This window comes from Porites lutea, chromosome 2, assembly GCF_958299795.1.
Source record: "Porites lutea chromosome 2, jaPorLute2.1, whole genome shotgun sequence".
In the NCBI taxonomy this organism is placed as follows: domain Eukaryota; kingdom Metazoa; phylum Cnidaria; class Anthozoa; order Scleractinia; family Poritidae; genus Porites; species Porites lutea.
The window spans coordinates 20381642-20397139 of record NC_133202.1 but is presented as its reverse complement, the minus strand read 5'-3'; the positions used below and the strand labels follow the sequence as shown (position 1 = coordinate 20397139).

Below are 15498 nucleotides of genomic sequence, written 5' to 3'. Positions count from 1 at the left end.
GCTGAACAATAACACAGCCCATAGAACTCACAATACCACGGTTTCCTGGTTTATTCCGCTTCAATCCGACTCACAAACTCTCACGAAACTCGATGAAAAAACCTCAAAGGAAAACTCCCGCTCACAATATTTTTACGACTCGTCCAGTTCTAGCTTACTCAGCACGCACGTGCTCATTACCTTATTTGGTAGCCCTAGCCCTAATTTGGTAGTGCTGCTCAACGTCACAAAACTGTGAGGGGAAGGGTTGGTAAAACTCTCGTACACAACTCCCCTAAAAATTGTAGCACGCAATTTTTACAATCAAACGTAACTTGAAACTAATCCGATTTGCTATATGACAGTCCGGTTTATACTCAAACACAGTTCAGTTTATCAATTCTCTTCTTCTTGCAATTGTTCTGTGATTCTCTGAGCAGCCCTCTGAGCTGCAGCTCGTCTTGGTCTCTGTTCTCCTTCATCAGCTTGATCTCTCTCCCCCCTTTGAGATTGGTCAACATTCTCCACCACTCTGATTTCCAAGGGACAAACTAACTGAAGCGGGCGGTCAATAGTGTGCCTTTTGTGTAACAATGTCACCCCTCTAACAACATCATCTTTGCCTTTGATAAGACGCACTACTTTTCCCTTTCTCCATTCTCCGCGGTTCTTTTCGTCTCCAATGATGAGTACAATTTCTCCCACTTGAGGTATAGTTCCCGTTTCCTTGTTAAGCCTGTGACTTTCCATTAGGCTATGGACATACTCCCTTTTCCAGCGTTTCCATGCATTGGCCTTAGCATTTTCCAATCGTTTGGCCATCCTTGTTAGCTTCTCTCCATCTGAGCCTTCGGTGTCTTCTACAGCATACACATCTCGTCCCCACAAGATCATGTTTGGTGTAAGTACCGCCTCTTCCTCTCTCTCTGCTTCAACATATGTCAAGGGGCGATTGTTCAAATTTCTTTCGATGTCCATGATGACTGATTCAAATGCTTCATAGGAAAGATGTGACCTCCCCAAGGTCTTATGCAAGGTCTTCTTTATCTCCTTAATCAATCTCTCATAGATTCCTCCCCACCAGGGTGACTTTGCAAGATTAAACTGCCAGCGAATGTTCTCACGTGCTAAGTAATTCTGCAACTTCTCACTTCTCACTGTCTTGATCCAATCTGCTGTAGCCTTAAACACTTTGGCATTATCCGAGATGATGATGCGAGGTCTTGTTCGTCGCGAAATAAAGGCATTCAGCTTACTCTTAAATTCCTCTGCCGTTTGGGTTCTTGCAACTTCCAAATGGACCACTGTGGAGCTGGCACAGGTGAAAATAATGACATAGCACTTTCCTTCTTCTTTCTTACCGACCTTGTACAGCAAGGGTCCGGCAAAGTCCACTCCGGTTACTTCAAACAGTCTGCTCCCCTCCGTTCTATATTCTGGCAAAGCACTAGTTGATGGCACTCCATAAGGTTTGGTGGAGTATACTTTACAGATGTTGCAGTTCTTAATGACCTTCTTCACTTTCGCTCTCAACTTTGGTATCCACCAGTTCTCTCTCACGCTTGCCATCGTGTTCGCGACACCAAGATGCATGACCTGATTGTGGATGTGAAGGATAAGCTTCTCTGCAAGTAGACCACCAGGAAGGTAAATCGGCCTATATCCTTTAATTCTGCCTTCACACCTGAGAACTCCTGTACAGTCATCTTTGACCAACTTCCATCCTGGGGACTTCAGACAAGTATCCTCTGCTTTCTGAACTCGCTTTACCCAGTAGTCACTTGCAGTTGTGATTTCTTCCGTAACTAATGGCCCTGACATCTTCTTTGACTTTCTTCTCGCTTTGCAGTTTCTGATAAAGCGTAACACCCATGCTGTTACTCTCATTGTACGCCAGTAGGTGCTTCTTTCTAACAAGGCATCCCACTCATCGAACATGCGCTCTTGTGTGCGGAGAACTGCTTCTTGGGTGACCTTCCTCTCTTCCTCATTGGACCAGCGGTTTCTGCTATCTTCTTTACTCTGTTTGATACAAACACCTTCCATCCTCTCCCAGGATTGGTTATCCAATATAGTGCTACCATACTGTCCATCCAAATGTTGATGGTTTGAATGGGCCATTGCTGGAGAGCAGTGCTGAGGTTCTTCGCCATGTTTACTGCCATGTGGCCACTCACGAGCTCCAGTCTTGCTATTGATGTACTTCTCTTTGATATCCGCGACTTTGAGGTCAGAAGTCCTTTGGTCAGGCCTGCCTCATGTTCTACCACCGCAACAGCTGCTGCACAGCATGCTAGAATGCTGGCATCTGCGAAAATATGTAAATGGACTGCTCCTATCTCTCCAACAAATGAAGCAATACTTCTAGGCACTCTTACATCTTTAAGTTGCTTCGTCCACCTTAACCACTGGTTCTTCAATCTGGGGAAAACTTCTGCATTCCAGCCTTTCTTCTCATCGCAGGCTTCTCGATAAATATGCTTTCCCTCCGCCATGGTGAGCGAGATTATGCCGAGTGGGTCATAGACAGTTCCTAGGTAACTGAGTATAGTGCGCTTGGTCACTGGATGTTCTTGTGGAAAAGGCTTTGCAAGCAACTCCAGTGTGTCATCATCCTTATTCCACACATGTCCGAGGATCTTGCTTGGATTTGGCATGCCTTCACTTTCAAGAAACTTGACATTAGATTCCCACTTGTGCACCGGAAACCTGGCAGACTCAAGTATGGCAGTACTCTCTTCTTTGAACTGCATGAGTTTCTCTACATTTCCTCCCGTTTGCATGAGATTGTCAACATAAGTGTTCTCCTTAAGTGCTCTCACTGTCTCTTCAAATTCTGACCCTTGTTGTTCAAAGTGATGCTGCAGAGTGGCTCCCAGTAGGAAAGGACTTGCTTCAACTCCAAAAGGTACACGTGTAAATCTTAAATGTTTCTCTGTTCCTTTAATGTTGAACAAGAATCTGACTGCATCTCTATCCTCCTCCTTCACACCTATCTGGAGAAACGCCTTTTCTATGTCTCCAAGGAGCAGACTTGTGGACATTCGCACTCTAATAATTATGTCCCAAAGAAGCGGCTGCAACGGAGGACCAGTGAACATGCAATCATTGGTGCTGTAGGTCAAAGGCTGGGGCTTAGCACTTGCGTCAAACACATGCGAACCTTAGTCGTAACTGCACTCTGCTTTACAACTGGCTTGTGAGGCATGTAAAACACACGTTTTCCAGATGGAATCTGACGTGCTTCCTCGATTACCCCTGCTCTGAGTTGCTCTTCAATTATGCCACCATACTCTCCTTTCAGTTTCTTATCTCTTGAAAGCTTTCTCTCCACGTTTTCAAGCCGCTTTCTGCTAAGTACTTCATTTGTGTTCGTTAATGTAGCTCCCGGTATCCAAGGAAAACCAACCTCATACCTTCCATCTTGCTTTCTGACAACACTCTCTTTAAAGTCACGCAGAACATCCAGCTGATCATTCTCTCCCCGGTCCTCGACTCCCAGTACATCCAAACTGTACAGTTTCTCATAGTCATTAACCTCTCTCATGTACATGCAGCTGCTTCCACTCCCATATTCGTCTCCCCCATGGACCACCCAACCGAAAGTTGTCTCCTCTACCAGCGGCTCTCCCGGGTGCCCTTTGAATACTCTCTCCGTCCTTATTCTGCTATAAACACCGTCTCCGAGAATGAGGTGTATCTGATGTTCTCCTGTGGACGTCATGTAGAACCGCTTGTCTTGTGTATGTGAGTACTTCAACTTCAGCTGATTCATGTCTGGTCTTCTCACTGTAGTAAAATCAGCTAACTTCGATCCAGTGAATTCCACCTCTTCGCATGATTTCCCGTCCAGGGACTTAATATGGGTGTCAAAGATTGGCATTGTCTGGACTTTGGTTCCATTGACTGTCAAGATTTCGCGAGTCTCGTGACGTGTCGGTTTCAACTTTACCAACTTGACTGCTTCACGCGAAATGAAGTTGCGTCCAGATCCTGTATCTAGGTAAGCCCAAAGCACTTGCCCCCCAATACTGACGGGAATAATCGCAGGTAGCACTTTCTCCTCTGCATAATTGGAGTAGACTGTCAATGACACTCCATCTGGATTACTGCTTTCCCTCTCCGGTCTATCGCATATGCTTCTATGGTGTTTGTGTTTACACTTGGCGCAGCCACACCTACGGCACTGGTCTGCTCTGTGGTTTTGCCTTCCACAATTAAAACATAAATTGTGGTCTATGAAGAACTTCTTCCTGTCCGCTAATGCTGTTACTAGGGTACAGTCCTCACTCCAGTGCTCTTGTTTTCGGCAGAAAAGGCAATAGGGTTTCAGTTTATCTCCTTGCTTCTGTGAGAAAAGATGTTTTTCTCATTTGCTGCTTTCGACGTGATTTCTCCTAAGCCACTTCTGCAGAGCATCAATCAGGTCTTCCATGGACCATTCCTCCCAACTGTCATCCACTCTCACCAGATCGGGCTTTACGTGAGGTAGCTTGTTGAGCGTAGTCATAACAAACCCTTGTAACTTTTGGCCTTCTTCGAGGGTTTGAAGGGCGTCATAGTTCCTACTCAGTTTCTCGTAGAATTCTTGCACCTTGAAATAATTGGAGCCCTTGACTGGAAATAAATTGATGATTTCTTCCATGTGCGCCTTCATGACGACCTTTGTTTGCCCATATTCTTTCTTTAGTCTATCCCACGCTGTATTGTAACCAACAGTTCCAGGCTTTAAATTTGCAATTCTGTCTCTCACCTTCGGGCTAACGGATTCTAGAAGGTACCCGAATTTCTCTTCGTCGGAAATCGACTTCGCATCAACTTGCGTCAGGAACATGTTTTCAAATCTAATCCAGTCGCCGGCGGTACCCTTGAACGGTGTTATCTTTAATTTTGGTAACTTTGTGGTGCTGGAAACAGCTGTTTTCTCCATTTCTAATTTCTTTTCTGCCACAAGTAATTCAGCTTCAAGCTTTTCCTTCCACAACTCACGCTCGTGTTCCTGTTGTTTTTCACATAACACGTACAATCGCCGCTCATCTTCCAACTGTTGCTGCCGCTTCAAATCTTCTTTTTGTCGCGTAACTTCTTCCTCTTCATCATCTAAACACTTTCTAAGCCTCTCGTTTTCGCTAACAGATGCTGCATACCTTGATTTAATGTCTTTTCTCCACTGTCTCACCGTCCGAGGCGGCAATCCTCGCTCAATTTTTAATTCTTCTGCCTGTGAAATAAGATCCAATAGCTTTGTAATGATTTTCACAGCTCGTTTGTTGACTATTTCCATCTCCGAATAATCCTGAATTTCGATCAGTTCATCTATCTCTTCCATGAAGTACTTGACCTTATCAATTTCCTTGTCGATCTCTTTTATGATACGTTGTTCTTCGTCGCTCGATTCTTCGCTGTCGCTCATGTTTGTTTTGACTCCGAGAAAGGATCACTTCGCTTCTCGAACTGTCTCGCTAGCGTTGTGTATTTCTTCAGCGCGTCCTGGTCTCTGCACCAAAAATGAGCTGAACAATAACACAGCCCATAGAACTCACAATACCATGGTTTCCTGGTTTATTCCGCTTCAATCCGACTCACAAACTCTCACGAAACTCGATGAAAAAACCTCAAAGGAAAACTCGCGCTCACAATATTTTTACGACTCGTCCAGTTCTAGCTTACTCAGCACACACGTGCTCATTACCTTATTTGGTAGCCCTAGCCCTAATTTGGTAGTGCTGCTTAACGTCACAAAACTGTGAGGGGTAGGGTTGGTAAAACTCTCGTACATTATCGACCAGGTGCAAAAAGCTATTGAAGATTATGATTACTCTTGTGGAATATTCCTAGATTTCAGCAAAGCATTTGATACTGTTAATCACAACATTTTACTTTCAAAGCTTCAATTCTATGGTATCAGAAGTGTTGTTAAAGACTGGTTTACCTCATGTCTGAGAAACAGAATGCAAACGGTGTCACTTGGCTCTGTAAATTCTGATATACAAACTCTCTGCTGTGGGGTACCTCAAGGATCAGTACTTGGGCCTCGTCTTTTCTGAATTTATATCAATGACTTACACAATTGCTCAGAACAACTGGATTTTCACCTTTTTGCAGATGATGCAAATTTATTCTTTAAGCATAAGGACATTAACATTCTTGAAAGTGAAATTAACAGTGAGCTTGCTTATGTACAAATAAAATAAGCTTTCACTGAATATTGAAAAGTCAAATTTTGTCATTTTTCATCCAGTGCAAAAACGAATTCCCAAAAAGGTTATACTATTTATAAATAATCAATCATTAACTGAAGAAAATTGCATTAGACACCTTGGAGTTTATATAGACTCAAAAGTTGGTTGGAAAGGGCCACATAAACTATACGGCCAAAAAAATCAAAAGAAGTATAGGCATTCTCTCTAAGCTTCGCTATTTCCTGAACACAAAAACCTTACTCAGCTTGTATTATACCTTAGTAGAGCCGTTCTTTATTTACTGTGTAATTGCTTGGGGTAATGCATATCAGTCAACTTTGCAACCTTTATCTAATTTGCAAAACAAAGCTATAAGAATAATCACCTTCTCCAGTTTCACCGAACACTCAAGTCGTTTATTTAAAGACCTGGATCAATTTGATAAATTAGCTGCAAAAAATAAATCTGCTATGTAAAAATCACTAAACGTTGTCTTCATGGCCATCTGAGCAATTTTAACCCCGTTATGTTTTGTAATATGCAACACCACCCCTCCTCCCTTATTTTTGGCGAATAGTAAGTTAGTTATTTCTCCCTGAAAGTTAACATTTTGCGAGAAGAAATCTCACGCAATTATCCACAGAATGCATTTAGTGGTATTTCTTTAAAATTTTATACGCTTCCCCTTACTTCTTATCACCATATCAATTCGTTTCGGCATAAAGCGTATTAAATTGTTCACAGTTTCTACAGGTATAGAGTGAAATGTACTGATGACACGACTCTTAAACTGTTCAAATGTTTCTCAGCGTAGTTGTTGCTGCAATGCTTGTCTTTTTAACATCCTACTCACCATGGGAAACACATTTTCAATGACTGCAAGATGTGGAGATCTTGGGCACAGTTTCATTAATGTACTGTTCGTGCACTGCATCGCTGCACGAGCTAAAGCTGAATTTTGAGAGGGATCCCCATCTTGTAAAAATGTTCAGGTACATCCTTTGTCAGCAGCTGTGAATAGACGATCAAAATGGTTATCTATAAATGCAGCGAAATAATGTCCATTCATCTTCTCGTATGGTTCACAGCAGATAACTCCTTTATTGTAAGAAATTGCCACCATCAGTCAAAAGACTTTGCCCCCAGTCCCCTCTTTGTGGCCCTTTGCTATGCATCTCGGAGCCAAACCGTCAGATTTCTTTCTCCAGACCAAGCTTTTGGTGCACAAGCCTGATCTAGTGGATTTCTTTTGTACGTAAATCCTGTTCCATCCAGATAAAAGGCAATTCCCTCTGTCCAAATGTCCTGGCTGTTGTTCGCTTTCATGTACTTTGCAAACTTAACCCTTTTGATGTGGTCTTCCACTGTCATGAGCCCCTTTCTGCGAGTCTGCAAATAGTAGTAATTTTGTGAATTGAGAAAACGAGAAACTGTTCTTACAGATACGTCCTTTTCTTGAATTCCAGCTTCGTCCATAATTGCTTTACAGGTAAAGTTCCCCTCTCTTTTCCTCAAAACTGTAATGCATCGCATCAGTTGTCTTTTGTCCCGCTCAATTAGCTTGTTATGGTGACCTCTTTTACCCGTCTCCTCAGAAGTACGCCTCTTACAAGTTTTCTCATGTTCAATTCTATAAACACTCACAGCCGAAATTTTGCACAGGCTGGCAACTGTTTGCACGGATAGGCCTTTAATCCGACATAAATAATACGCACGTGCACGAGTAATGCTATCAATTATACCTTTAAACACTATCGCGATTTGCTAATAGGCAGACCCGTACCACTAAGTGTTTTAGCACAAAAGTACCTTAAAATCATCTGTCCTCAAAAGTATGCGTAGCTTCTTTATTTACCTGCTACTTCATATCTAGTACTGTAGAACAGTCAAAACAAGAACACTCATCACGTAAACACTGTAGGCGAGAATAGTTACTCTTCATAGTACGTTTGCCATACCCGTCCACGCCCTTCAGACAATACTCGTCACAAATCGTTGAAACAGAGACCGGTTCTCTTGAATTTTCTAGAAAGTTCTTGAGATTTACTCCTCACACTTTTGTTCACACTGTAATGTGCCCTCTCCCTCCCTGATGTTGAGCCACGCGTATTTTGAAGCACTGAGACCACTGTAATACCCAAATCAACATTGGGGAAGGGGTAACGGACACAAGTGTTTCAAGATTTTTGACAAGGATTGCAGAACAAAGTATGGAATTTTAAACAAATGGTTCCAGGGTGTTAAAGTTTGGAATGATATAAGTGATGACATCAAGCTCCTTCCTCTCAAACGTTTTAAAAATAAGCTAAAGTCACTTCTTATTGACAAATATTAATTGCAAATTTATCATCAATATATTTTTTCTGGCTTTCCGTTGCTTAATACTGGCACACTTAGTTTTTTTGTTTACTGTCTGAATTTTTCTCTTTCATTAACGAGTTTTTTTTTTGTGTAGCTGTGTCGTGTGTACCTGACCCTTAACAAAATCATTTATTAATAACTTAAATAAGGCTGCCCAATCTCTTTAGCCCTCAATGGTTATTATGGGTGCCTGTACTCTCTCTATTTGTAATAGTATTTTATATATATATATAATTCAATGTGGAGTACAAATAAAGTTGTTGTTGTTGTTGTTGTTAATCCAACACCTTCACCACCAACATCAGGTAAGAGGAAGAAAAACAAACAACGAAAGGCAATGGGTGGTGACGAGAAAGTTGCACTGTTCGTGTTTTTAACAGCAGTCTGAGTATACAAAATAGAGGGAGTAAGAAGGCTGTCAGCTGTTTAGTTTTCCTATTTGAGAAGTCTGACACACCAACCAATGATAACTGCAAGTGTGACTGTAGTGCTGTACAGACAGCAGTATGTTTCGCATGTGCTTTACTGCCCTACTTAAATTTGCTAATGGTATTTGTTATTTATTACCAGTCTCACCAAAATACAGAACATTGCGCTTTTTACCATAGCTTATTCATGAGTCAACTATGTTTTTGATCACCTCATGGACTGACCACTGTTGTGGGTGTTGATACCAATGAACTTGGCGTAAATGAACTGTGCCAGTTAACCGCAGGCAATTCTCTCATGGGCTTTCTACAGAAGAGGTGTTGTGTATTTAAAATAGAGGTATATTGTATTTAACGTCTTCAAAATTGAGAGGGCTAGTTTGGGAAAAGTATTCCGTGTTGCACAAAAATAAAAACAGATCATATGGCAGTCATCCTGCCAGCAGCAACAAAACTAGCCTCTTGCCGAAAGATTTGCGTTGCAAGAAGCACCATATGGAAGGGTCCCCTATTGAGGCCCTGTTAGACATGATGGCAAAACTTGGGGTGACCATGGCTATCCAAAGGGGATGTTATTACAGAAGGTTTCGGAAGTAAACTGCTATGCTCTTTTGAGAAGAGGACAAAGGACACTCACTCTAACTGACACAGTCAGGCAACATGCTTGGTCAACAGTTTAACACATTTCTGTTGGAAGTGCTGACTTATTTGAAGTCAAAGCTTGGAAATCTTCAGTTCAGAATCTTCAAACCAAGAGAAATGCCTCAAAATCTCGGGGCCTATAGTCATGATAGAACTCATTCCCTTATTCAGTACTGTGGACACCTTACTGATAAAGAGAGGGAAAGCATCCTTAGAAATAAGTGAACAATTTACTGGTAAAGCGCTCTGTTGACATTTTAGCTCTTACTGAGACGTGGGTAGATGAAACATGGAATGATGTTGAAATCGGTGTTTCTGGTTACAATCTTTTTCTTAAGGACGGAAAGTCTAACATTCAGTCAAGGTCCTATGCTGGCGGTGAAGTTATTATTTATGCTTGTGATGGTCCATAGGGGAAATGGAGACATGATTTGGAATCAGATGAATAAGAACAAATATGTGTCAAACTTAAGCAACACCGATGCACTTCCTTCTTTCTGTCTTGTTTGTATCATCCACCAAATACCAGTGCTGCTTTTTTTGAAGGCCCTATGCAGTTTAGTTGAGTGCATTTCTGCTGATGCTAAAGAAACACATTTTGTTGAGGGTTTTAACATTGATCTGCTGCTGCAAAACAACTCCAACTCAAGATGCTTGAAACATTTGATGGAAAATTTTAGTCTACATCAGATGATTGATAAACCAACGCATGTTGCCGAATAATCAAAGACCCTTCTTGATCACCATTATTGTACACATCCTGAATATGTTCTTTATACTTCAGTACCTAGCTTTGGTCTCAGTAATCACAATCCAACAGTCTTGGAGCACAAACAAAATGCAAATTGGAGATGCATAAAAGGTGGCAAACACGTCTGGATTTCTTTTCCTTGAAAAAAGTTGACACCAATGCTCTTATCGTGACTTAAATAGAATACCCTGGAGCACACTCGACAAATACAGTAATGATCCAGATGAAATGCTTACCACCTGCATTAAACTTGTACTTAGACACTTAGACACACACGCACCAGTGAAGCAGAAACAGGTCAAATTGACTGATAAACGTTCTTGGTAGCTACAGAGTCAATACCACCTTCAAGGTGTACCTCTTAACATGGTTTCTCTTGGATAACTACAGTTAACATATTTGTATATGGTTGTACCAACACTTTTTCTAGTTTTGTATGAACAAGGCGAACTGAAATGTCTGAACCGTAATAGTTATAAAGTTTTTCTGTCCACACATTAGTTCCAGTTACCTAAAAGAGAACTGCTCCAATTCACTTGATTTCTACTGAACTAAGACTTTCATGGAACATGTATTTTTCGTTCCTACAAATAACCCAATATTGACATGCCGTGAATGTGATGACAGCCAATTTTCACCATGTTTTTCCAGCAGTTTACATTCACAAATGTCAATAAATCATTGAAACTATAGTACAAAAGATTTACATACAAATACGTTTACATACAAATGTTTTCCAAGAGACTATCCTCTTCAAAAGATCTTCAACAGAAACGTCAACCTCAGCCGTGGAAAAAAAAGGAAAAACCGTTTTGCAAGTGATATGGACGGTTAAATTTTTAAAATGATGACTCCCACCAGACATTTAACATCGCATGAACACCAAAATGCCGCCATGGAAGCTCATTTATATTCATTGCATGGCCCACAGGCTGGCGTTATGCACCAGCTAGGCTGCAAATGGAATTGAATTTGTTTCCAGCTTCAAGGAAACTTTGACAGCATTGTACCGTTACTTCGAGAAATCAGCTTGGGGAATTTTGCGCAATTTTTCAGCAGCTGCAACGTAAGCTTGAAGTTTTTGAAATCTGATGGTTTGTCATCTGTGGAGCTCTAGAAACTCTTCAACGCACTTGGTCCTCGCTTGTTTTTTTTTGTTAAGTGAAATGAATAGATCTTTACTTCTGATAGAAGAGTATTAGATACCTTTTGTATTGACTAATATTACTCACCAAAGAAAGTTATTTTCACTACAAAATGACAGATGCATAGTCAAAGCTGTCATGATCTCGTCCCAAGAGTAAGAGCCAACGAACATATTTTTCATTTATATAAGAAGAGATGCTTGATTCCACGTTTTTTTGAGACGACATACTTTTATCATTCATCTGTGCATTGTGATTGAAGCAACAAGTAATACATAAAAGAAAAGGGCATTTATTTAATTATTACGGAATAAAATATTACATTACATGTCCTGTAACAATTGGAAAAATTGGCCCCCAGTCCAGTTGTTCTTGTTTGTCCCCTTTCAAAGGCCTTGAAGGTACAAATTGTCTCTAAAGGCCCTAGAACTGACTAGAACCCAGCATTATCACGCATAGCCGGCTGCTCAGAAAAATTGCTTTTCCCTCACCCCATTGCCTTATTTCTCATTTTTTCCCCACAATGGTATCAAAGCAAACCTCCTCTTGACCTCTAATGCGTCAACCTCCTATATTTAGAATGCCCCTGCTTGGTAAACAACAGGAACCTTTTAAACAGGGGGAGACACTTAACAATCATGGGTGTGGGAGATAGATTGAAAGACCATTTTTTATAAATTAAACGTGAGTAAAATGGCACCATAACAGTTATAATTTATCATTTCTTTTGCAATAATAATAATAATAATAATAATAATAATAATATAATTCATTTATATAGAGCTATTAATACTAATTATTCATAGCGCTTTACAATTTTAAACCTTATACTAACTATAAAATAGTTTTTACAATTTCATCCCACTATTTCAATTTCTACAATTGCATATAATTAAAAAATAATTACTGATTACATCTTACACACTACAAAAAAATAGAGAACAAAAAAAAATAAAAGAAAATATATATTAGTATGCAAAATAATAAAGCAAATGCCCATCTAAAGATAGGCCATTTTAAAAAGTATTGTCTTCAGTCCTGATTTAAATGCTTGCAAGGGTCCAGATGTTGGTGAACTACTCAGGAATTCTGGTGATAATGATCGCCAGTTTAAAGAAAATCAGGTTAGGCATCAACCAAGTTTTCCTACTAAATAATCTTTAGTGCATAGCTACTTAATTGTTATTAGTAACATTAAGTGGATAGTTAATTGTTGTGCAGCAAAGTATTTACATCAGCTTTTTTGCGAAATACCAAAATTGGCATGCAAAGCATGGTTTTGAAGATGCAACATTTTTACATGACACATTTTTATGACGCTTTTTACTGTTTTAGTTCTATCATGGAGTGGACCGAAGTTCACATCCTTGTTTTTGCAAAAGAAGCAAGAGTATCTGAACCATGGATCTATAAACCACTGACAGCTAAAAGAGGGAAAGTGTAGTTGAGAACTGCTGATTGCCTCAATGAAAGCACGATGAAGTTTACCACGACCAAAAAGACTGTTCCAGAGCACTTCAATATGATGCTTGAAAAATTCAAGGCAAATGGACCAAGGTGTAGTGGAGTGAATGTGAAAGACAGCAAACTAGATGTCCTAATGAAGAAGGGGTGGATATTTTTGTCCTCGCCGTGGTATATATACTGCAGCCACATTCTCCTAGCAAAATCTCTTAAGTCTGTAAGAAGTTGTTTTTTCAATGTGGTTTTGTTTTTTATAGGCGTAGCGACAAATTTTAATCCCCAAGAGAGCAGATTAATCTGATCATATGTAAGTTCTAGATTGGAGAGGTTCTTTATGTATTTTCTATTGGATTTCGTTTTCATAGCTCTAATATCTTTGCAGGTTTTCTTTCGTGTCTCTGTTTGTTTTTTGTTCTTAAATTTACGCTTTCTAATCCAGTAGCCCTTCTTATCAGTAGACCCTGACTCAGAGACCACACGAGTGTAAGCTTCAACAGTTGGAAGAGGGACAAACACAGTATGCAGAGCATAACAAACTTTCTATGGGGAAAACACCCTTAACCCCACCCAATCCCTCAGAAGAATCCTTAAACTTATTCTTTAAGAGAATTCATTTGAATTCAATGGCAAAAACTATCTCCAGACACATGGAACCACAATAGGCACAAAGATGGCAGTTGCTTTTGGCAATATCTTTATGTTGGCGGTAGAGACAGAAATACTGAACCTTAGCAAAACTAAACCTCTTGAGCGGAGAAGATACATTGACGATATTAATTTTCTCATTGTGGAGAACTGAGAGGAAACTGGCATCACTCTACAATTAAAATTACGGCTGAAATATCTGATAAAGAGGCTAACTTTCTGGATACAACTGTTTACAAAGGCGAGAGACTGCACAATCAAGGAATCCTTGACCTTCGCATGCATTTCAAACTGACAGAGACTTTTCAATACACGCTTTTCTCTTCCTGTAACCCTCACGGGGTCAGAAAAGGTCTCAAAAAAGGGCAAAGCCCTCAGACTTCTGAGAACCATCTCCTCAGCTAAAACTTTTCTCTGAGAATATCTACAACTTCAAAAAAAAGCCTTCGCACTAGAGGTTATCCTCACAATCTCATAGAAAAATCACCTCTGAGGTTAAATTTACTCAATGAAAGTCGGCCTTAGAAATGAACAATGAGGTGCGAAAGACAATTCTGCCTTTTGTTGCCACATACCACCCTGCTTTCCCGAACTTTAAAAACATCTTAATGAGCAAATGGCATTTAATTCAAAATCAACCACTATTGAGAGAAATATACGAGCCTCCCATCATTTCATGTAAAAGAGCAAAATCTCTGGGAGATATCCTTATTAGAGCAACTATAAGGTCACGTATCACACTATCACGAGGTTACGAGTCATCTTTGGCCCGTCAACACCTTTCACCAAGACAGTGTTCCAGTGCACTTCAATCTGATGCTTGAAAAATTCAAGGCAAAGTGCAGAAATGAAGCAAGGTGTAGTGGAGTAAATGTGGAAGACAGCAAACTAGAGAGGCAAAGAGGCGGAAACAAAGGATGTTTGTTTCACCAACAAACAGAGGGCTGAAGCAGATCACGCTGCAGGTGAGGAAACCAGAAAAAGGGCATGCCGGGGACCCAGGGAGACCAAGAAATGGAAGGGAAAAGCAGGAAACGAAACCAAATCCAGGCACCAGTCCAAGACACAGGAAGAAATGTTGGCAATGATCACTGCTATTTAACACCTTTTGTCTACAATGTCAGACAAATTAAGCCAAAAAGTGACATCAGCTCTTTTCTTATTTTCTTTTTTTTTACGCATCTGCACCAAAAATTAATACTCTGTCATATTTCCGTAGAGGCATGTTATTGTATTTCAAGGATAGCAGAAACAAGATAAATTTTTCCACAAAGCTTAACCCTATCTTCAATTTTTTTTAAAAATCTATACACTTACTAGATATTGCAACATCATTATTAAGCCACTATAGGGCTTCTCTGACTTGATTCATTGAAGATTTAGAAGGTCTGCATCTGAGGGGTCAGCACAACATTTCTCTCGGGGGAAATCAGCTAGGCTCGATTAGAATAAATAGGCAGGATCAACAGAAATGCGCATAGCCATGCCTGCTGGAGAGAGAGCATGGTGTTCTAACAAAGGCAGTAATCTGGAATCAGCCAGCATCCTTGAATCACGTCACGTGCCCTCCTGAAAACAAACACATTTCAGTGATCGTAACAGCTTTTTAATCATACATCACGCTTTTGAAACCTGGTTTATATGACAAAACTAGCTTTTGTTTCTCTTTCTTGGAGGGTGATGACCATATGGCATGTGCTTGTTTGAGAAAAGAAATAAATTATTACTTATAAAAATTACTTTTCAGCAATACAGTGCATGAGATAATCATGTAGTTTGGAGTAAAATCAAAAAATGCAAATAATGTCGGAAACGTGTTGTTATCATATTGCGTGACAAATAGGACGTGGCCACTTTGACATGAATGTAAGCTGAACCAATAGATAAAATCAACAATCACC

At 40.2% G+C, this 15498-nt stretch overlaps 1 protein-coding gene and 1 pseudogene across 1 annotated transcript; both read right to left on the bottom strand.

The window, feature by feature from the left end:
* Window positions 1-375: 375 nt before the first annotated feature.
* On the bottom strand, window positions 376-1866 carry LOC140925774 (uncharacterized). The gene has a single exon (XM_073375654.1). It carries the CDS (start codon window positions 1864-1866, stop codon window positions 376-378), a length of 1491 nt encoding a protein of 496 aa, XP_073231755.1.
* A 23-nt stretch (window positions 1867-1889) lies between these two features.
* LOC140925773 (uncharacterized) lies at window positions 1890-4098 on the bottom strand (annotated as a pseudogene).
* Between the last annotated feature and the right edge of the window lie 11400 nt (window positions 4099-15498).

Bases quoted from the DNA above. Each gene is read 5' to 3' on its own strand.
- LOC140925774 (XM_073375654.1), bottom strand. From the start codon at position 1,866: ATGAGAGTAACAGCATGGGTGTTACGCTTTATCAGAAACTGCAAAGCG.